Genomic DNA, 23,384 nt, shown 5'->3' on the forward strand with positions numbered 1-23,384 from the left:
GAGCTGACGGCATATTGGCCGTGTTTTACATAAACAAGGATTAGATTGATGGTATTAGTACACGTGTATTTTGTCAGCAGTCCTGATCGTGAGCAAATTTTTATATTTTTGTATTTTTTGTGGTCTGTTGTCCCATGAAATTGACTGTAACCACTTTAATTTAACCACTTATTCTTTACTACACCAGTTTTATCAATGGACCTATCTAACGGCAAATAACAATTTAATTTCTGAGCCAACCTACTTGTATTTGATAATTTTTTTAATTTTTTTCTTGGGGCACCTTAGACCTTTTTTTGTGTTATTAGATTACATATTTAAGGAAAAACTGTAAAAATTATGAAAAAAGGGGGACATTTATGAAGATCTGCTTTTTCCCTCTGGTGCTTCCTCCTGCAAGCCGTGCGACAGACCTAACTCTAGGCCACCCCCCTTGCTGGCGTAGATTTAAGCCATTTACCACTCCAAACACCCGCATGGAAAATGATAAATGAGACTGGCCTGCGGCCCGCCCGCCTCCCAGTCCACTGGACCCAACAATTTCTGCCACTTCAGTGGAGTGAGATGGGAAAAGTTGCAGATTTTGCTGCAAAAAAGTTATGGGATAAAATTTGCAACGTTAATACACCACTTTTGTGGCATATATCAGTCAATAAATGTTCCCCAAATTGTATATTTTTCCTTTCTTATCTTTTTTTTTTTTTTTCCTGCTACAAAATATTTCTAAAACGATTACTGTTGTACTGTGAAAATGGACGCTTAGTCTAATTTCACACCAGCTCCCTGGATCCGGCCAGCGTAAATCTGCCCCCTACCTGACAAATATGCCAAGAATCAGCCGGACAAATAACGATACGGGCAGCAGTTTTAGTCCGGCTGATTCTCGCCATATTTGCCAGGTTGCAACCAGATCTCCTCCAATCCCCATTATAATTAATGGGGTCAGCGGGCATTCAGGCAGCGCTTTTTTAGTTTTTTTGTAGGATGAGCTGTAGTTTTCATTGTACAGTTTTGGGACACAAGACTTTTTGATTACTTTTTATTCCACTTTTTGGGAGGCAGAACTTTCATGTATAATTGACATGTTAACTGCAGATTGATACAATTATGGTGATCTATTAAGCCAAAGTTATACATTATCCCATACATTTTCCACCTCTTTCGTGCTGTGTGGAACAGAGAAGGATAAGTGTATGGTAAAATCATTGTAGTGGGAAACAATGTAATGGGGAATGTAGGCCAAACCAGTAATGGAGAAATATGGGCATCACCATGATATTGTAAATGTGTAGACATACATTTTTTTCTTCATGATTGGCACATTTAAGCAAGCAATATGACTGAGGATTGGGTACGATGGCTACATCTTAGTGAGTGTAAAATTCTTCTGAGAGATTAATTAGCTTGGAATCTTTTGTTAGGTGGAAAGGAGATGGTCCTGAACAATAAAGACAGCCCCGTGTACATTTAATACCTTTAGGCTCCATTCAGACGTCTGTAGAATGGGTCCACATCCGTTCCGCAATTATCTGGAACAGGTGCGGACCCACTAATTCTCTATGGGGCCTGAAGAGATGTGGAGAGCACACTATGTGTTCTCCGCATCCACATTTCCGGAGCGCAGCCCCGATTATTCCGGTCCGCAGCTCCACAAGAAAATAGAGCATGTCCTATTCTTGTCCGCAATTGCAGACAAGAATAGGCATTTTTATGGCGATGCCGGCCGGGTGTATTGCGGATCCGCAATGCACTACGGATGTCTGAATGGAGCCTAAAAGGAGTTTTCCAGGAATTCAAATGTTGATCACCTATCTTCTTCAGGATTGGTGGGAGTCCAATCCCCGGGACCCTGTCGATTTAGCTGTTTGAAGGGGTTCTTCATAGCATACCAAGCACATCGCTGTACAGTCGTGGCCAAAAGTTTTGAGAATTACATAAATATTGGAATTTGGAAAAGTTGCTGATTACGTTTTTATCATAGCAATTTGCATATACTCCAGAATGTTATGAAGAGTGATCAGATGAATTGCATAGTCCTTCTTTGCCATGAAAATTAACTTAATCCCAAAAAAAACTTTCCACTGAATTTCATTGCTGTCATTAAAGGACCTGATTAGATCATTTCAGTAATCGTCTTGTTAGCTCAGGTGAGAATGTTGACTAGCACAAGGCTGGAGATCATTATGTCAGGCTGATTGGGTTAAAATGGCAGACTTGACATTGTTAAAAGGAGGGTGATGCTTGAAATCATTGTTCTTCCATTGTTAACCATGGTGACCTGCAAAGAAACGCGTGCAGCCATCATTGCGTTGCATAAAAATGGCTTCACAGGCAAGGATATTGTGGCTACTAAGATTGCACCTCAATCAACAATTTATGGGATCATCAAGAACATCAAGGAAAGAGGTTCAATTCTTGTTAAGAAGGCTTCAGGGCGTCCAAGAAAGTCCAGCAAGCGCCAGGATCGTCTCCTAAAGAGGATTCAGCTGCGGGATCGGGGTGCCACCAGTGCAGAGCTTGCTCAGGAATGGCAGCAGGCAGGTGTGAGCGCATCTGCACGCACAGTGAGGCGAAGACTTTTGGAAGATAGCCTGGTGTCCAGAAGGGCAGCAAAGAAGCCACTTCTCTCCAAAAAAAACATCAGGGACAGATTGATCTTCTGCAGAAAGTATGGTAAATGGACTGCTGAGGACTAGGGCAAAGTCATATTCTCCGATGAAGCCTCTTTCCGATTGTTTGGGGCATCTGGAAAAAGGCTTGTCCGGAGAAGAAAAGGTGAGCGCTACCATCAGTCCTGTGTCATGCCAACAGTAAAGCATCCTGAGACCATTCATGTGTGGGGTTGCTTCTCATCCAAGGGAGTGGGCTCACTCACAATTTTGCCCAAAAACACAGCCATGAATAAAGAATGGTACCAAAACACCCTCCAACAACAACTTCTTCCAACAATCCAACAACAGTTTGGTGAAGAACAATGCATTTTCCAGCACGATGGAGCACCGTGCCATAAGGCAAAAGTGATAACTAAGTGGCTCGGGGACCAAAACGGTTGACATTTTGGGTCCATGGCCTGGAAACTCCCCAGATCTTAATCCCATTGAGAATTTGTGGTCAATCCTCAAGAGGCGGGTGGACAAACAAAAACCCACTAATTCTGACAAACTCCAAGAAGTGATTATGAAAGAATGGGTTGCTATCAGTCAGGAATTGGCCCAGAAGTTGATTGAGAGCATGCCCAGTCGAATTGCAGAGGTCCTGAAAAAGAACGGCCAACACTGCAAATACTGACTCTTTACATAAATGTCATGTAATTGTCGATAAAAGCCTTTGAAACGTATGAAGTGCGTGTAATTATATTTCACTACATCACAGAAACAACTGAAACAAAGATCTAAAAGCAGTTTAGCAGCAAACTTTGTGAAAACTAATATTTGTGTCATTCTCAAAACTTTTGGCCACGACTGTACATTATATAGAGGCTGTGCTTGGTATTGCGTCTCAGTCCTATTCACTTGAAGGCCATGTGAGTGATGGATGTGACATCACAGGTCAAGGAAGAAGCTGCTGCATTTGTCCGAACTCTTCTGCCCGTTGCAGCCGTCGATTGGCGGGTGTGCCCAGAGTCAGCATCCCAAGAGATCTGATATTGATTGGCTGTAAGTCATCAAAATTTAAGGCCGGAAGACGCCTTTAGATGGTTAGACCTTTTTTTTTTTTTTTTTTTTTCATTAAGGAGAGCTACTTCCTTCCTTATTGAAGCTTGTTTGGTTAACCTTATAAATGGGAGACTGCCAAAGCCTCTTAGGAAACATGGGATTAATTTGAATCTGCTCAGGTTCCCTTTTAGGCCTCTTTCAAACGTGATGACTTCTGGGAAGGTCTCCGTGTTTGGTTCGTGCATACATTTTCTGTCCTCCGTATTTCAAGTGCACTACTAGGCTGAAAGTTAGTTTTCAGATCATCTCCTACCAGTGGTCCCTGAAAACACGGCATCCATGTTATGTCAGTGGTTTTCATTGACCCATAGACTTCAGTGGGCATGTTTGGTCCGCATCATGGAGCAAAGTAGTGTATATCTCCGTGGTTTTTCCACTGACTCATGATAGTGGAAAAACTATTGAGGCAGGCCCTCTGTGGAAAACCACTGATGTGTAAATAAACATCTTAAAATCAGTGGGTACATGTGCGTTATGATTCACAGACGTGTGAAAGAGGCCTTAGGCAATGCAACAGAGTCTCAGTGATCAAACCTTGACACTAATAAATGACACAACCGGGTTTTCCAAAGACCACAGCTGGATACTTGCTTTGACTATAATGAAGACAGCAGCAATGTGAAGTGTCATGTAAACGGATAGAAGTAATCGACTTTCTTTTACACGATCACAGCTGGACAGTTTTTATCTACACAGGTGTCAAAGTAAATTAGAGACACAATATAAAAACCAATGTGATAAGAAGACTAGCACTTCGCAGAGATTTCAACCAAGGATGCGATTTATTGGTCACGTATTATAGTTGCATAGTGACGCGTTTCAGCACATGTGTGCTTTCATCAGACTACAAACAAACATCTCACTTACAGACTTTATATACACAAATAAAAATACAGAGGAACTGACGTCATCAAAGAAGCTCCTCCCCCTCATTGACAATATTGACCATATCATCGAAAATTTTTATAATCTGATGTAATCCAATATTCGGTAATTAATCCCGCTGGGGAAAAAAGAGAAAAAAATGCCTTCATAATATTTCATATAGGCAGGGTGCCTCATAGGAAGCAAGACGCATTGTATTCACGATTGAGGCCCCTGGGCTCCATCCATCGTTTGTAAACGATGGATCCAGTAGGCCTCTCTTTTCAATAACAGTTTGTTTCTGTCGCCCCCACGACGGGGTAACGACACTCCCTCAATGATCTGATACCGTAACTGCGAAATATTGTGGTTTTTTGTCGTGGAAATGAAAGGGTAGTGGAAGCAATAGGTTCCCTTTTCTGATAGTAGATTTGTGTTTACTTAGTCTGTCCTTCATTCTCATGGAGGTTTCCCCCACATATAATAATCCACACGGACATTTAAGAATGTAAACCACAAATCTACTATCACAAGTGAACGTGCCCCTTATTGGAATACTCTCTCACCTGAGTGGGGATGAGAGAAACATGAGCCCTTGATGACACTAGAACAATTCACACAGTTAAGACAGGGAAAAGTGCCCTGTCTAGGCGCAGACAAGGTACTCTGTCCTCTTTCTATTTTATTACTTCCCACATCTGCCCGAACTATTTTATCCCTAATGTTATCCGCCCGTTTATAACATATTATAGGTGGTCTCTGAAACTCACCTATCTGTGGGTAGGACTTGGATAATATATGCCAATGGTGATTAACAATAGCTCTCAGGCGTTGGGACCATGGATGATACTTAATCACTAGAGGAATCCTCGTCTCTCTTTTTTATTTCTGTCTAACTGTGTGTTCTCGACTTTATCTCGCTGTGCCTTCAATAATTCAAGAGGGTAGCCTCACTCTCTAAATTTATCAGTCATATCGTCTAATCTTTTTTGACACATGTCTTTATTACTGACAATCCGTTTCCCTCTCTGATATTGAGAATACGGAATTGATTCCTTGATAGATGCTGGATGACTACTGGAAAAGGACAATAAACTATTTCTATCCGTAGACTTGATAAATAAATCTGTCTGTATCTTACCATCTTTGCCCTTTATCACCCATGTGTCCAAAAAGGAAATCCTATCCGAATCTTGATGTACCGTGAATTTCAGCTCATCCCAAATGGAGTTTAAATACATAGTGAATTCCGTAGGGGATCGAACGTCGCCTCGCCATACGCAAAAAATATCATCGATTAAAACGACGCCAAAATATACAATGTTGTTGATATAGTGGATTGGAATAAACAAACTGGCTCTCAAAATACGCCATATACGTATTTGCGTATGGCGGTGCGACGTTCGATCCCATCGCGGTCCCACTGCACTGCTGATAAAAGGAGTCTTGAAACAAAAAATAATTTTGCTCAAGTACTATCCTCAAGAGTTACTTGTGTCTAGGAGATCTGCGACAGCATTAATTCCCTTTTCATGTATGATTGACGTATAAAGACTGCACACGTCAAGAGTGACGAGTATGCAGCCTTCATTCACCTTAAGAGGGCTGATTTCTGACAGAAAGTGGCCGGTATCACGAATATAAGACGGTGCATATTGAATTAAAGGAGTTAATACCTTCTCAAGAAGAATAGCAGGACATGAGAGAATGGAGTCAGTGGACGCCACAATAGGGCGACCTGGAGGATGAGTAAGTGACTTATGCACTTTAGGCAAGGTATAAAACACCGGAGTAATCGGATGTTGATTAATGAGAAAGTCCCCCAATTTGGCGTCCACCACTCCATTCTCTTTAGCATTATCGACCACTCTCTGTAAGATCATTTTGATACGATAGACTGGATCACTTTGTAATATTTTATAAGTACTACTATCCTGTAGTTGTTGCAATATTTCATTAACATAATACTCTTTATCTAAAATAACAGGATTTTTCCTTTAACAAATGATCAAGGGCATGTTTCTCCTCCACTGTATATGTAATATATAAAACCAGTCTTGAAGCAAGCTCTGATGACTCAAAATATAATATATAATACAGTCTCGAAAAAGTTTAGTTAAGTTAAATTAAGTTTAATTATGGTAACTACATGAAAATTTTTAAAAAGGAATTATATGTTGGTTGATGGGCACTTTATATAGGCACCATAGACCTTTTGCATGCCTTTTTATTCCATTGTAAACTGAAAAAAGATATAGGATATGGCACTGGGCACAAGGAAAAGGCAGTCGGTATACTACTGAATGTCAGAGCAATGGCACCTTCTATTTCAAAAGCAATTTGGGACAGCATTCAGTTTTTAAGTAAACCATATATACCACACTCAGACTTTGTGCTGTTCATTTTACTGATCTAGTAGTAAGGAAGACCGTCATGAGTCTGGCTCATGGAACCCCTGAGGATCAGCTGTTATCACTGAGGTAATTTCATCCAGCCTTCGGGCGAAATGTGGCGTTACATGCTGTCCATTCAAATAAACTCTTTCATGTAATACATGGACAACAATGGCTAACAGAGAGGTGTCCGAAGCAACGGATTCCCCCCCATAATGTCTATATCATAGGCATCCAAAGCATACACAGTATTCAGCTGAGAGAACCCTTTCCGCCTATAGATCTCGGAACCGTGCTTTAGCTAAAGAAAATATTACCTGTCCTCTTTTGTTAAAGGGGTTGTCCCTAAGACTTATCCCGTAACCACAGCATAGGAGATAAGTATCTGATTAGCTGGGGTCCAAATGCTGGGGTCCCCTTTGATCATGGGAACGGAGGGCCTGTGTTCGCCCATTTCAATGGAGCGGTAATCAAGCATGCATGCTGCCACTTCATGAAGTACAAGCGCTTGGCTATCCCATCAGTTCCATAGAGTACATTCAAGTGTGGGATCTCAGTGCCCCCATTCTCGATTGATCTATTTGGCGAGGGCCCCAGCAGTCAGACCCTCACTAATCAAGGCATATTGGACAGTTGTATGCTTCTAATTTTGGGAAAGGCCTTTTCTGTTCCAACATTACTATGCACAAAGCAAGGTCTATAAAAGTATGGTTGAGGTAGTCCAGTGTGGAGGAACTTGACTGGCCGCCCAGAGCTCTGACCTCAACACCGTCCAACACAATTGGGATAAACTAGACTGTGACCCAGGCCTTCTCATCCTGCATTAGGGTATGACCTCAGAAATGCTCTTCTAGATGAATGGGGAATAATTCCCACAGACAACCTACAAAATCTTGTAGAAAGCCTTCCCAGAAGGGGACCATCTCCATAATAATGTATGTGTTCTTAAGAATGGTATGTCATAAAAGTCCCTGTAGATGTCCCAGTACTGTTGGTGTATCATTCACCAACAGTATTGGGACAACAGTATAATGTTTTTTCTATACACCTACAACTTTGACTGAACCTCCATCCGTCATCCAAAAGACAATATAAAACTGTCAAACCCCCGTCTTTGTTGCCCATATCAATTAACCACAGTGTAGCTTTCATTTTTAGAAAGCAAACATGGACAAGGACAACAATAACAGGTTTTCTTTGACAGTTTTCATAAATATGCCCCGAGGTTTTTACTTCATGGGCCTCTAGATTCCGAGTCAAATAATATATAGTAATTTCTCGCTCTTCAAAATGGTTGTCCGCCCAGTGGACCAGCAATGGGTCATCACTTCATACTCAGACCTTCTAACTTTTCTTTGGTCAAAGCCACTGTAAAATGTTTTGTATGTTGTGTGCTATCTGATATCCTTAGGCCTCTTTCACACAGGCATCAAGGAAAAGTACAACATGTGATATGTTCCTCTCAGCTTCTCTGTATATTTAATGATTATTTTTCTTCGCCTAAACAATGGCATAAATGCTGGAAATGTCAGTTGTCAGCCCGGTTAACATTCATATATTCCAAGGTTGTATTTGAATACATCCTCCTCCTTTTCTTTTCCTGTCACATTGTTTTCTTGCGCTGTTGCAGACGATGACATGAAGCTTCATTTATCTCCGTCACTCAGCTGTCTCGCTTGTTTTCTCCTCTTTCTCCTCGCTCCGATGATAGCTTTTCTTCAGAGAGGTTTACAGCACCTTACCACATAACTGGACCCTATTTAGTCCTTGCGGCATATTGATGACTTCATTTTTCGACACAATAATCATTCGAGTAAGCTTGAGTATAACACTTCCGAGCACTCTGCTTTCCTTGCAGCTTATGACTCCGCTTTCAGGTGATGTGTAAAGCTCCCCTACCACCCAGTGATTGCTTAGAAGAAATCTCTATCTGCTTCTGAGACAGTAGGTTCCCCATAGATCATTCCTATGTGTCATACTATGATGGAACTTCCTGCATTAGTGTTTCATTAACGGCCCCATTCACATGGCGGATTTTGCAAAAACAAAATCTTATGAGTTTTTCGCCACAGAAACCACCTTGGTTTCTGCAGCAGTTTTATCAGTCTGAATACCGAGCGGGAACCCACTTGTGGTTCAGCCCCATTGATGGAGCTAAACTCAGAATGGACACCTACCACAGTGTTTAGGGGCATCGGTCCAGAAATGTCCTTTCTTGGCGCATTGACCGCTTTAAAAACAATGGGAGGTTCATTCACGTGTCCACCAGTCCACCGCTAGTTTTTAAGTACTGAATCTGTGCCATACAATATTTTTAATAGCCTCTATTTGCTTCTGAAAGTCAATGACAGAAACTCTGTTTAACAATGTGTGCCAGCCTCAGATATGCCACTATAAAACCTCAGGAGTCTTCAAAAGTGTCAACCCAATGCATCTACCCCATATACCACTATTATTTCTGCCCAGGCTTGGACTTCTTTGTCTATGTCTTAATGTGTCTGTGTCTTAATAAACACTGAGTCAGCATAAGTGTCGGCTCATGCTTTGGATTTTCTTTAATTAATTTAACTTCAATCAAAACCTAGAAAGCTGTACAAGCATTTGAGTGGTATAGAGTCATAAAAATATATGATGACATGGATTTGCTTTATGTTCAGTCTATACAGCACAGTCTTTAATGCTGATGGTCTGTGTCCACCAGTATTCTCTTCTCTCCTGCTGGGCACCGCCACTTGAGTACTCGCCCTCCCCGCTGCATTGCGGTCTCTGCTGCTCTTGGTTGTCCTTGCCTCCTTCTTCCTGCTTGTGTGAGCTCTCTACGTGGTTCTTAAGTAACCAGCATGCTCTTGGGCTAATCTGTCCCCAGCTTATGACTAGGTTCACGGAGGTATATATGGCATCTTCCTCTATGGGAGGGTGCCTGAGCCATAGAGTTCTTGGTTCAGTGATGGCAAACCTTTTTTAGAGACCGAGTGCCCAAACTGCAACCCAAAACCCACTTATTTATCGCAAAGTGCCAACACGGCAATTTAGCCTGAATACTGAAAAATACCGGCCAAGTTAAGCTGTGGGGATGTGGCTCAACACAGCCCCCAGTAAAATGAATACCCTCGTTGGCACCCGCTAGTATTAATAATGTCCCATTAGTGGCCCTCAGTATTAATAATGTCCCATTAGTGGCCCCCAGTATTAATAATACCCCAGTAGTGGCCCCTAGTATTAATACGGCCCCCATTAATGGCCCCTAGTAAAATTGGACCTGCACTCCAGCTGGATGACATTTCACAGGTCCTGCTGCTTGCAGTCAATTCTGCAAAACGTCATCGCGCTGGAGTGTAGGTCCTGTCCTGCGCATCTAGTGAGCAGCGAGTGTTCCCCGCGGCACCATCAAATGGATGAAGTGAGTTTTATTTATTAATTTTAGTAACACAAGCAGAAGAGGGGGGCAAAGGCTGTACTAATCAGCGCTCCATAATGGAAGCGCTCATTAGTAATAGTGCACAGGTGGCAACCCTACTCACGACCCACACAGAGACGCATGCCCACAGAGAGGGCTCATCAGTTCCCCCTTTGGCTCGGGTGCCATAGGTTCGCCACCAATGTCCTAGTTTGTCTAGTTCCTGTGAAGATGTCTCGCTGTCTTGTTTTCTGACCTATGCCTGCCAACCACATTGACGCTGTTCTGCTTGTCCTGACATCTGCTTGATTACCGTATTGATCCTGTATTGTCTGCCCTGACCTATTTCCTGTTTTACCATATTGCATGACCTCTGCCTGCCTTAAGCTTGGCATTGCCCCCTGACCATGCTTGTGCCTGTCCCCATCATGCCACGCACTAGTGTCTCTAGACGTGCCTGGCTCAGCAGTCTGTGAATGGAGACAACTCCTAAGATGAGTTGCCTGGTGGCCCTTCCAGCATAGTTTGTATCTGGATATGGGGCTAAAAGGGATCACCTTGGCAACGCACCCCAGGAGTATCCCCAAGTCAAGTCCATTCAGTGGCACAATGGGTCCACAGCCGCTGCGTTTACACCGTCTATAGGTACACTGCCTGCATCGGCTTCAAATACTCTGTAAAGAGTGCTGAAATGAGAGCGTTCACAGGCAAAGCATTTCTCTTCTGGACCTTCTACTGCCAGATCTTTTCCATTTTTAGTGTAACTTTATGCAAAACGGATTCAATTTTCTTGCACATAATAGAATAAAACTAACAGTTTAAGCAATGTCTTTTGTATGGCGTTCCGAGCAATTACTTTTCATTACCACACACAAACATGCTGTTTAAGCCCATCTCTAACCTGCTCTTTGCACTCGCGCTATTTACTATGAGTGAGTCAGATAATGTCCGTTATTTCCCTGCGTAGTCAGTGATTTGGCTTCAAGCCGAAGACATTATGTGACGTGAGTCAGATTATTAGTGTCATGGGAGGCAAAACAACCAAAAATATATTTAAAGGGACTTCAATAGAACTAGCTATAGGGCATCATTTTCGAGCATACAAATTCTGCAGTCATAGCCCAATACTTCTTTGCTACTCTTCCCGCAGCACATCCCTTTGTATACCATGCTGCGGGTTTGCTATGAAGGGCTGGTCATTTTTAGATCGCATGATTGATAGTGCTACACTGAAAGCTACACATTGCATCTCCCCTCCTCACCCAGTACAGTTTTTTGTCTGCTCACACTCCCAAAACGGCAAAGAAATACACATGGGGTACATATATTGTCAACAATTCACCATGTATGCACCGTGCTTAGGGCCAGGGATAATGAAGAATTACAATTCACATCTGTCTGAGAAGACTCGCTGTGCGTGAACAGGGGAATTGGATTACCTGAACCATCGTGATAGATTGCATCATTGTTACCCAGCTTAGGAACAGTAAGCCCATCACATCTGTGCCTAAAGGTGAACATAACCACTAGACATGGATGATAATCAATTATTTCATACATCTGTTGTTTGGAGTCTAACGCTCATAAATAGCAGAAAAGGATGACACATCAGTATCTATCATAACGTTTTATTGGGACACAAAGAAATGAATGTGAAAAAGCTGCCTGCAGTATTGGTCAACGTAACACTTTTATTAAACCTCCTTCATATGACACGTAAAAGGGGTTCATTTATCCCTCCACTGTTTTGGCTGCAGAGCAACTAAGTGCAATTTTGGGTTAAGGGGCATAGCTAAACTTTCCTGACTTTCTGCTTCAGAGAAATCAATGGATGGAGGGAACCTTCTGCAAAGAAATTCCAGCTGGTCTGTTCTGAGGTCAGGGCGATGAAGGGACCTCTTTTTTTTTATGGGAAACGCCAATTGGTTGCTAAGTTTTGTTAAGATGTATACTAGTGTTGAGTGAAGTGAGCTTCGATGCTTCATCCCGAGTCGCTTCGTTCAAAACGTCGGAATAATACTGTACGGAGATTCGTCTCCATACAGTATTAGGGCTCCAAGTTCGGTAATTGATTTTTAAAGTGGAAAGCCACATTAAAACTTGAAACCAAACTCTGATTCGGTTCCGAGGTACTAGTCTGAACCAAAGCCGAGTGAGTTCGGTTTTAAGTTTTAAAAATCAATTACCGAAGTTATTTAACGAAGTCACGCTAACTTCGGCTCTTCGGGGCCCATACATTCTAATACTGTACGGAGACGAATCTCTGTACAGTATTATTCCGAAGTTTTGAATGAAGCGACTTGGGATGAAGCATCCGAAGCTCACTTTGCTCAACTCTAGTGTATACCAACCCAAACAGGCTACAGCAGATGACACTTTCATGGTCCCATACTGTGCAGGGACTGTGTTCCAGTTCTCTTCCCAGCACCTGATTAGGAGCTGCGTTGTGCAGTGAGAAAGTCAAAGGAGACAAATTCTCTTTTTGTTGTAGGGGTCTCCCAGCTTTCAGACCTCAAAACATAAGAGAGGCCGCTTTCAGACAAGCGTATTGAGATCCGTCAGTATTCTGGCTCAGGATTCCTGATAATATACCATCAGTATTGCTTCAGGATTTCATCAGGATTTACATGAGTATTTCTTCCTTCCTTTTATTATTCATGCACAAATCCACACAAAACTCTGACATGCTGCGGATTTCAAATACTGACGGAAATTATACGCCCATATGAATAGCTCCATTCATTAACATTAACAACGAATTCCAGGACATAAGATCTGGAATATATATGCATTTCAAATACGCTTGTCTGTAAGCGGCCATAGTAATGGTAAACCTTGAGCAGGGTGGATAAAAAACTATGATTTTTTTTTTATTTCAATCGGATTTTTTTTATATAAAATGCTTTTTGAGGAAAATATATTACCATCCAAAGGTTATTCCATCATTAAATAAAGATTCGTTTTTAATTATGTAGAATAATTTGGTAAATAAATTCATTCACAATGTCATGCTCTTCCAGGGGTTTTTGTAAGATCATGGGGCAGTTTCTCTGCCTACAAGATATTATCACAGATGCTTGGTTTACTTTTGCAGTTCTCAAAACTGAATTGGACTCAGCAGAGATCACATGCCTCTTCTTCACAGCAAAAATGTTATAACATGAACAGAGATGAGAAAAATACCTTAATCCTAACTTCTACGAACCTATGAATGCAGAATCAACCTAATCAAACTAATATGAAAAGTTGTTATTCTAAAAATCTTCATCTACTTGCATATTATAAGTTATACCAGCAAGAATTAGTCTTCATGTAGAAAACTATGATTTAAATCAAGGGAGCTGATAGTAAGCCACTGCTAGACACCCCTGGCAATAGCTAATCTCTGGGTATAATAATATTACAGGTTATAGTTACTGGGATTCAGGAGAAGGGTCATAGATCCAGTGAGTTATTCTTATGTCCAGACTGGACTTGGGAATTTAAAAAAAATAAAATTCCTCCTGAAGATGAGGAAAATTAGCTTCTACCTCATGGGGTTTTTTGCCTTCCACTTTGCAGGATAACAGGCTGAACTAGATTGATGTATTTTTCAGTTGTTACTATGTTAAAAGATCTGGCATGTAGAAATCCAACAGCCCAATCCTTCTTTTCCCTCACATCTGCCATTGGGAAAAGTCAGGACACCATATAGGCATTAGTCAAGAAGTCCTGCAGAAATCGGTAGGTTCACACATTACTGTGTATGGCCAAAAAGTTTCCATAGCTATTGTCGAAACACATGTTGGGCGGACATCTATTCCTTACAATCCCCCAGTCCATAGACGTGTACAAGTGCCCAATGCCCCCATGTGCATTAGATGGTCTGCCTTGCTATGTAGATATCCGTATGCTGATGAATGGTGAATGTGTATTTATGGATCTGTCTTTTCTCAAAAGGAACATGTATGTAGAATTCTTCCTTACTTTTTATTCTATCTTTTGAAGATATGAGTCCTGCATCTGTGAGTGGAACCCTGAAGTCTCTGGAACCAGGAAAGAAACCAGAAGATGATTTTGATATGTTTGCACTTACAAGAGGGAGCTCTCTGGCCGAGCAACGCAAGAGGTGAGCGGACACCTGATTAGTTTCATCCTCGCCTGAATCTATTTTACTGCGTTCTGTGCTTTAGGAGGTTTGCTGGATGAATAATTAGGTTGAGCTTTATAGTATTTACAGAGGGAAATACTCCTAGAAGGAAATGGCGAGCAAATAAGTAGTGGCTACCATTTCAGCAATTTATACAACTTTGAGTGGAAAGCACCCGTCTTTCTCTGAAGTCTGTCTATATATCACCCACCTAACACACGTCATGAAAGGGGTTATCCGAGTAATGGGGAAAAAAAACCTTATAAAACTCACCAGGACATACATATACATTAGTTAAAGGGAACCTGTCACCGGGATTTTGTGTATAGAGCTGAGGACATGGGTTGCTAGATGGCCGCTAGCACATCCGCAATACCCAGTCCCCATAGCTCTGTGTGCTTTTATTGTGTAAAAAAAAACGATTTGATACATATACAAATTAACCTGAGATGAGTCGGAGCTTGAAAATATGACTCTTCTCTGGTCACACAACTAAGATATGACTCTCTTATGGTAATTTGCATAAAAGGCGGAAAGTACAAAAATGCATAATACTTATTGAATTTGTCTGCAAATGAAATTAAAAGTGTAATTTATATCTTTAGGGTAACACAATGAACATTTAGAAACGCTCAGTGAGGGTAGCATAGTAGAGGTGACAGGTTCCCTTTAAGCTTGATTTCTTAAAAAACAAACAAAAAAAACATACTTCCACCTTTGCATAGTTCTGTTATTCATGCTTTGTTTACATGCTGCAGCACAGCTGTGGGGGCGACTAACAATGCTGAGCTCTGCCTCATGGGTATTGGTGGGTGTGAATAATCTGCCCTTCCCCCTCCCCCTGCACTGCAGTGCTTGATCTGCACAACCTAACCTTGCATACAAACACTGTCACATGATCATCTCCTAGTTCATACAGGCAGAAGATCTGCACTACATACATCACACGCTGCACTACATACATCACACGCTGCACTACATACATCACACGCTGCACTACATACATCACACGCTGCACTACATACATCACACGCTGCACTACATACATCACACGCTGCACTACATACATCACACGCTGCACTACATACATCACACGCTGCACTACATACATCACACGCTGCACTACATACATCACACGCTGCACTACATACATCACACGCTGCACTACATACATCACACGCTGCACTACATACATCACACGCTGCACTACATACATCACACGCTGCACTACATACATCACACGCTGCACTACATACATCACAAACATGTCTACATTACACGCTGCACCACACACATCACACGCATGTATGTGGTGCAGTATGTAGCGAATACAGACAGGCTATTATAGCCAAGTGGTAAAGTACAGGGAAGATCCGCCATATTGGACTGGACTTTATCACTTGGCTATGATTGCCTGCTGTTAGACAAGTAATGGTTCCCTGCATAAATCAGCATCAGCATATATATCTATATATACCATCTATATAAATGTATATAGAGATATAGATCGGTAAATATATATCTCCGTATATATATATATATATATATATATATGGTATATATTATATATATAGTGATATAGATTGGTAAATAAATATCTCTATAAATATATATATCATTTATATACACTGAGCACTGCTACACCAGAAAAACTTAATTCTGCTACATTTGACAAAGTCAGCACTGCTATATCTCACCTACACTTCATTTGATAAATTCAGCTGTCAAAACTCATTTAACAAACACAGCCTTCATACATCTCGGCTTTCTTACATCTGACAAACCCAGCTCTACTGCATATCAATCTCCTACATTGGAAGAACTGATTTTACTACAGGTGACAAATTTTGCTCCACTACTCTGAAATAAAACTCCAGCATTGTCCTATTTGAGGGGCTCTATCTTGTTACAACTCTTCTACACCTGACAAACCAAGCACTGCTACATGTGTAGAACTCAGCACTATACACTCACCTAAAGAATTATTAGGAACACCTGTTCTATTTCTCATTAATGCAATTATCTAGTCAACCAATCACATGGCAGTTGCTTCAATGCATTTAGGGGGGTGCTCCTGGTCAAGACAATCTCCTGAACTCCAAACTGAATGTCAGAATGCGAAAGAAAGGTGATTTAAGCAATTTTGAGCGTGGCATGGTTGTTGGTGCCAGACGGGCCGGTCTGAGTATTTCACAATCTGCTCAGTTACTGGGATTTTTACGCACAACCATTACTAGGGTTTACAAAGAATGGTGTGAAAAGGGAAAAACATCCAGTATGCGGCAGTCCTGTGGGCAAAAATGCCTTGTGGATGCTAGAGGTCAGAGGAGAATGGGCCGACTGATTCAAGCTGATAGAAGAGCAACGTTGACTGAAATAACCACTTGTTACAACCGAGGTATGCAGCAAAGCATTTGTGAAGCCACAACACGCACAACCTTGAGGCGGATGGGCTACAACAGCAGAAGACCCCACAGGGTACCACTCATCTCCACTACAAATAGGAAAAAGAGGCTACAATTTGCACGAGCTCACCAAAATTGGACTGTTGAAGACTGGAAAAATGTTGCCTGGTCTGATGAGTCTCGATTTCTGTTGAGACATTCAAATGGTAGAGTCCGAATTTGGCGTAAACAGAATGAGAACATGTATCCATCCTCTGATGGCTACTTCAAACAGGATAATGCACCATGTCACAAAGCTCGAATCATTTCAAATTGGTTTCTTGAACATGACAATGAGTTCACTGTACTAAAATGGCCCCCACAGTCACCAGATCTCAACCCAATAGAGCATCTTTGGGATGTGGTGGAACGGGAGCTTCGTGCCCTGGATGTGCATCCCTCAAATTTCCATCAACTGCAAGATGCTATCCTATCAATATGGGCCAACATTTCTAAAGAATGCTATCAGCACCTTGTTGAATCAATGCCACGTAGAATTACGGCAGTTCTGAAGGCAAAAGGGGGTCCAACACCGTATTAGTATGGTGTTCCTAATATTTCTTTAGGTGAGTGTATGTAAAGAACTAAATTCCACTACATTTGACTAACTCAGGTCTGCTCCATTATATTTGACAAGCTCAGCTGACAAACTCATTTGACAAAGTCCACACTACTACATCTCTGGCCACTCCCTCAGTCAGGGATAAGCCTGTACACGAGACGTCATCACAGGAGCCTGGTGGATGACGTCGCGGGTCACGTGACCCACATCGGCCCTGCAGAATCCCGGTACTATAGAAAAAAATGTAAATTACAAAAGTATTATTAGATAGGTTATAAGACACATGGGCATATATTTATATAACTCGGACAACCCCTTTAAATGCAAAGCCGCATTGGTAGTGATTGGTGGCCGTTCAAGAGAAAAACTTGTGACTTTTAGTAAGGAAATGAAGATCACTATAATGTCATGGCTGGGGCTATTGACACAGATATGATATCGTACTCTACACAATTGCTGAGTCCTCTTCTCCCAAAACCCGCTTCTCCACCATTACAGAAGAAAAACTCTCCACTCTACTCTCCAAATCTCATCTGACCACCTGTGCACTTGACCCAATCCCATCCCACCTCATCCCTAACCTCACCACAGTGTTTATCCCAGCCCTAACTCATCTCTTCAACCTATCACTAAACTTTGGTGTCTTCCCCTCTGCTTTTAAACATGCTACCATTACACCCATCCTCAAAAAGCCTTCACTTGACCCATCTTCCTTGTCCAGTTATCGCCCCATATCACTTCTTCCGTATGCCTCAAAGCTACTTGAACAACATGCCCATTCAGAACTGTCCTCCCACCTCTCCTCCTGCTCCCTCTTTGACCGCCTACAATCTGGCTTCCGACCCCACCACTCGACCGAGACTGCCCTTACCAAAGTCACTAATGACCTACTGACAGCCAGAACCAAGAAACAATACTCTGTCCTCCTTCTCTTTGACCTGTCCGCTGCCTTCGACACTGTTGACCACTCCCTTCTGTAGCAAACTCTCTCATCTCTTGGCATCACTGACCTGGCCCTCTCCTGGATCACCTCATACCTCACACACCGGACGTTTAGCGTCTCCCACTCCCGCACCACCTCCTCGTCTCATTCCCTCTCTGTTGGTGTCCCGCAAGGCTCTGTCCTAGGACCCCTGCTCTTCTCTATTTACACTTTTGGCCTGGGACAGCTCATAGAGTCCCATGGCTTTCAGTATCACTCCTACGCTGACGACACACAAATCTACCTCTCTGGTCCAGACATCACCACCTTACTATCAAGAATCCCACAATGTCTATCTTCTATATCATCCTTCTTCGCCTCTCGCTTTCTAAAACTTAACATGGATAAGACAGAATTCATAATCTTTCCCCCATCTTGTTCAACCCCCCTTCAACAGACCTATCTATCATGATCAATGGCTGCACACTCTCCCCAGTCAACAAAGCCCGCTGCCTTGGAGTGACCTTGGATTCTGCCCTTTCCTTCCGACCGCACATCCAAGCCCTCTCCACCACCTGCCGCCTCCAACTCAAAAACATCTCCCGCATCCGTGCTTTCCTTAACTTTGAATCTGCGAAAATGCTTGTACATCCCCTCATTATCTCCTACTGTAACATTCTCCTCTGTGGCCTTCCATCTAGCACTCTCGCACCCCTCCAATCTATCCTCAACTGTGCTGCCCGACTAATCCACCTCTCACCCTATTACTCCTCTGCCCCTCCCCTCTGCCAATCCTTTCACTGGCTCCCCATTGCCCAACGAATTCACTTCAAAGTACTAACAAATACATACAAGGCCGTCCATAACCTGTCTCCTCCCTACATCTCTGAGCTACTTTCCCGATACACCCCCACACGCACTCTCCGATCCTCACAAGACCTCCTTCTCTCCTCTCCTCTTATCTTCTCTTCCCACAATCGCCTCCAAGATTTCTCCCGTGCATCCCCCACACTCTGGAACTCGCTACCCCAACATATCAGACTCTCACCTACAGTGGAATCCTTCAAAAGAAACCTGAAAACCCACCTCTTCAGACAAGCCTACAACCAGTGACCCTACTGCCTCTATACCGCCATGACCAACTTAACCCGCACCTACTGTGTCCTTCTCCCATACCATGTAGATTGTAAGCCCTCACGGCAGGGCCCTCTCTCCTTCTGTACCAGTTTGTAACTCATCTTGTTTATAATTAGTGCAATTGTCTGTATTATGTAAGTGCACCCCTTATCACATGTACAGCGCTATGGAATGAATGGCACTTTAATAATACATAATAATACTAATAATAATAATAAAGTACTGTTCACCTAGATTCTATTCCTTCCTTTCATTATTCTTTTTTTCTTTCCATTAATTCTGCTCCATTAACTTTGTGTTTGTCAGAGCATTGTGTGACAGTTTATTTTGTCAGATCCATATTACACTATAATATGGATGTGCTGTATGTACTAACATTTTACAGCAAGCATATTACAAAATGTCGAAGAATCGGAGTTGCCCATAAAATTTTTGGACCAGAAGACGCAGCGGACGATAGATAGGATGTAGTCAGGTTTTAGATAAAAATATAGAAAAATTATTTCATACTAGTTCAGCAGTAATAAGATGTTACCTTTATTCAGTGGCTTTTTACGGTGTCATTATGGTGATGCCAAATATTTTTAGGTTTTTATGTTCTAGTTTTGCACATTAGAAACACTTTAAAAGATAATTTTTCTTTGCAATGCCACATTCTAAGAGCCAAATGTTTTATTTTCACATTTTAAACTAATTAAAAAGATTGTTCAGGACGACAGTCAGTGAGCAAAATAAATTAGATTTTCTCATCTTCTAACTCCTTTTTTTTTTTTTTTTATAGAGACCCCTGATTGATAGAGGAGATTGATAACACGCACAAAGGTCCTTGTTATCCCTCTCCCTGGGGTCATGTTGTGTTATACAGAGAGCGGAGAATCTATTCCTCTCCTCTCTCTGCAGCTTTTCAGCAGTCCTCCACTGCCTCTGCTCTTCTCCTACATGCAGGCTGACATAAATGCTGACTGAAAGGGAGGCTACTTCAAACTGCTCCATCTCGGGCTGTATAGCAGCTAGAGATGTGAGCCATTTTTAAAATCAATAAATGCCTGCAGATCTCGCTCTCAACATGATTTCAAAAGGCTCAGTCTCCGATTGTATTGTGTCTAGCACTGCAATCCAGTCTGATTTTAAAGGGGAGATTCTGTCTCCCATTTCTAGCTGCTATACTGCCTGAGATAGATCTGTTAGTAGCTTCTCCCCCCTGACTTCTGACTATAGGATGCAGGGACTTTTTAGCAAGAATAAAAATAAAAAAAATTCGCTAAAAAGTATGTATTCTTCATCTCCATGTTCTGCTGTGCAGTACTAAGATTTAAATTAGTCGATTCAGTCTGCACCCAGTGTGGATTACCGTTATGTTACACACAGTATGATCAGTTTCATAGGAAGTCAATTGGCTCTGGAGGAAACCAAAGTCCTGCAAGGAAATTGGTGCATACACTGGGAAATCGTACAATCTCCATGGAGAGTTTGCTCTGATTAGATTTGATTTTAGGACCACAATGTTGCAAAGAATCAGTGCTATTGACAGACACAACTGTGCTGCTCAGTCCTTTTTTAAATGACACCTAATGGCATAGGAAGCGCAATAATCCAGGGGATTGTGCGAACTGGAAGGTTTATAATCTCCTACTTATCAAACAAGAGTTTGAGTTTTGTTTTAGTAAGCTTTAGGCATACACGGGTATTAAAGGACTACCACCTTTTTTCTGACCTTCAAGCATCTCGAATCTTGTGAGCGTGACACAAGGGTGAGACACTTAACCAGGTGTTGTAATTCAAAGTTGTATGAACTAAGAGAACCGTGAGGCTAATCATGTGAGGTTGCTCCAGAAGATGTAAAATGACCCTTGGTATAATCTGATCTTTAGTTACTGAAGAAGAGTTAAACCTTAGTTTGGCTGCATGACTTGTGGTGTTGACATCAAATTACTGTCCTCTGGGTGAAGTCTATTTCTGCCTCTCCACTGGCATGTACATATCTCCTGCAGGTCTCTGGTCTCCTTGTTGATGGCATTTATATTCTCTTGCTGCCTGGGTTTCTGATTTACTCGAAAGGAAACTTTTTTCCACTTATTTTTGAGCTCACGTGTTGCTCTTTCAGGCGACTCCATCTCTGCTTTTGTCGTTTTTATTTCACAGCGGTTCAGCTTTGCTTGCTTACCATGAGCCTTTCTGATTGTTGTGGCTGGTGCAAGCACTTACGAGCTTTTGTGCCATTCTTTTTCATTAGTGGCATGATAGTGGGCATCTACTTCATCCTGGAGGCCATTATTTATAGCGGGCCTCTAGCTGATGAGCATTTTTTTGACCGGCTTGACCAGCACCTACCTAACCGAATTTCAACAAACTCTGGACTGAACCCAGCTACTCCGAGCAGCTTCAGGTTACCCTCTGACACTGCACATTCCATTTGGTTTGGGGCAAGTAAATAGTTTAGTGAATAAGGGAATTGACATATGGCTGAAAATGTAACCTCTCTACTGCTCCTAAAGGTTTTTATAAAGTTTAGATTGCTGTTTGTTTTCCTATGAATCACTCTTTAGTCTGTATAAATAGTTGCTTAAGTTCACCCCATTTTTCTGGAGGACATAGTAAATGTATTTGCAGATTTGTTTTCCACTGCATTTTAAAGACACCGGTTGTGATGCATTAGAATGTGCTTTTCTTGCTTCGGTTACATAGCTTAATAATGTGTCTGCTCCCACTTTTGCTGCCCTTTGTTCCAGTTATTCTGGATTTCTTTGGTTTTAAACTTCCTTACGTCATTCCTCCTATTATCTCTGTATTAGATTGCATTTTTGTCTCTCAAATTCTTCTTCAATTCTTCCGTTTCCACGTAGTGTTAAATATGAGGATCCTCAAGCGGCAGAAGGACTTGCGGTGGCCCTCGATACTCGGCAGCAGAACACTGGTGCAGTAAGTAGTTTTCTACATGTCCTGTACTTACTGAACTGCCGTAGAAATGCTTAAAGGGGTATTCCGGTTATAAGGATTTATCTCCTATCACCAGGATAAGGGATAGCTATTCGATTCATTCTCTGTTGGACTGCTGGAAATAGCAGAGTACAAGTGCTTGGCTATTTCTTGCTGACCCGGAGAGAATGAATAGAGTGGAGAGGCAGATATTCAACCAGCCGCTCTATCTATAATAGTAGATATGGGTTCCTCATTCTTCTGGTCAGTGGGGGTCCAAAGGGTCAGACCCTTCCCTGCACACCAATCGAATAGTTATCCCCTATCCTGGTGATTGGGATAATGTGTCATAAACATATTAGCCCTTTTAATCACTATGGTTTGCTCAACTCACTATTTATTAGGTAGCTTTATTTCTTAAAAGCGTTCTAATATCCTTAATGTATGAAAGGGTTAATATGACCTCAAAGTGCCTGATATGTGCTGTACTGGTGTGTGGATCATGTATAGTGTGTAGAAACTAATGGCACATTTACCTGCACTGACTGAGCAGGCAGTGGTTATTACCGAGGAGGTGACGGCTGGATTTACATGAAGCAATCGCCTTCACTGTATGGGGACAAGAGATCGCTACTGCAACTCTCGTCCTCTTACAGATTCATTGTTTCTGGGCAGCAGCTTACTGTTTACACAGCATGATCTGCTGCCCACAAATGCTGATTTTGGGGGCTGCATTAATGATTATTAATTCATCTAATGAACAAGCAAATGCTCATTTATTGGGTGAAATAATCATTATTGGTGATATGGGCCGATTATCGGAATTGAGTGTTCATACGAACATTCGTTCCCAATAATGGTTCCGCGTGTAAAGGGACCTTTTAAGGAGTTTCCCAGGCTCCTG

General features: G+C 41.9%; 1 protein-coding gene across 1 annotated transcript in view; it reads left to right on the top strand.

The window, feature by feature from the left end:
• Positions 1-23,384, top strand: part of TOM1 (target of myb1 membrane trafficking protein) — a 126,866-nt gene that overhangs the window by 94,644 nt on the left and 8,838 nt on the right. The window contains exons 11-12 of the mRNA XM_040407022.1: positions 14,358-14,478; positions 22,408-22,483. Of these exons, the coding sequence (XP_040262956.1) occupies positions 14,358-14,478; positions 22,408-22,483 (197 nt within the window). The remainder of the gene's footprint in view (positions 1-14,357; positions 14,479-22,407; positions 22,484-23,384) is intronic.

The sequence above is a fragment of the Bufo bufo genome, chromosome 9, assembly GCF_905171765.1.
Source record: "Bufo bufo chromosome 9, aBufBuf1.1, whole genome shotgun sequence".
Classification (NCBI taxonomy): domain Eukaryota; kingdom Metazoa; phylum Chordata; class Amphibia; order Anura; family Bufonidae; genus Bufo; species Bufo bufo.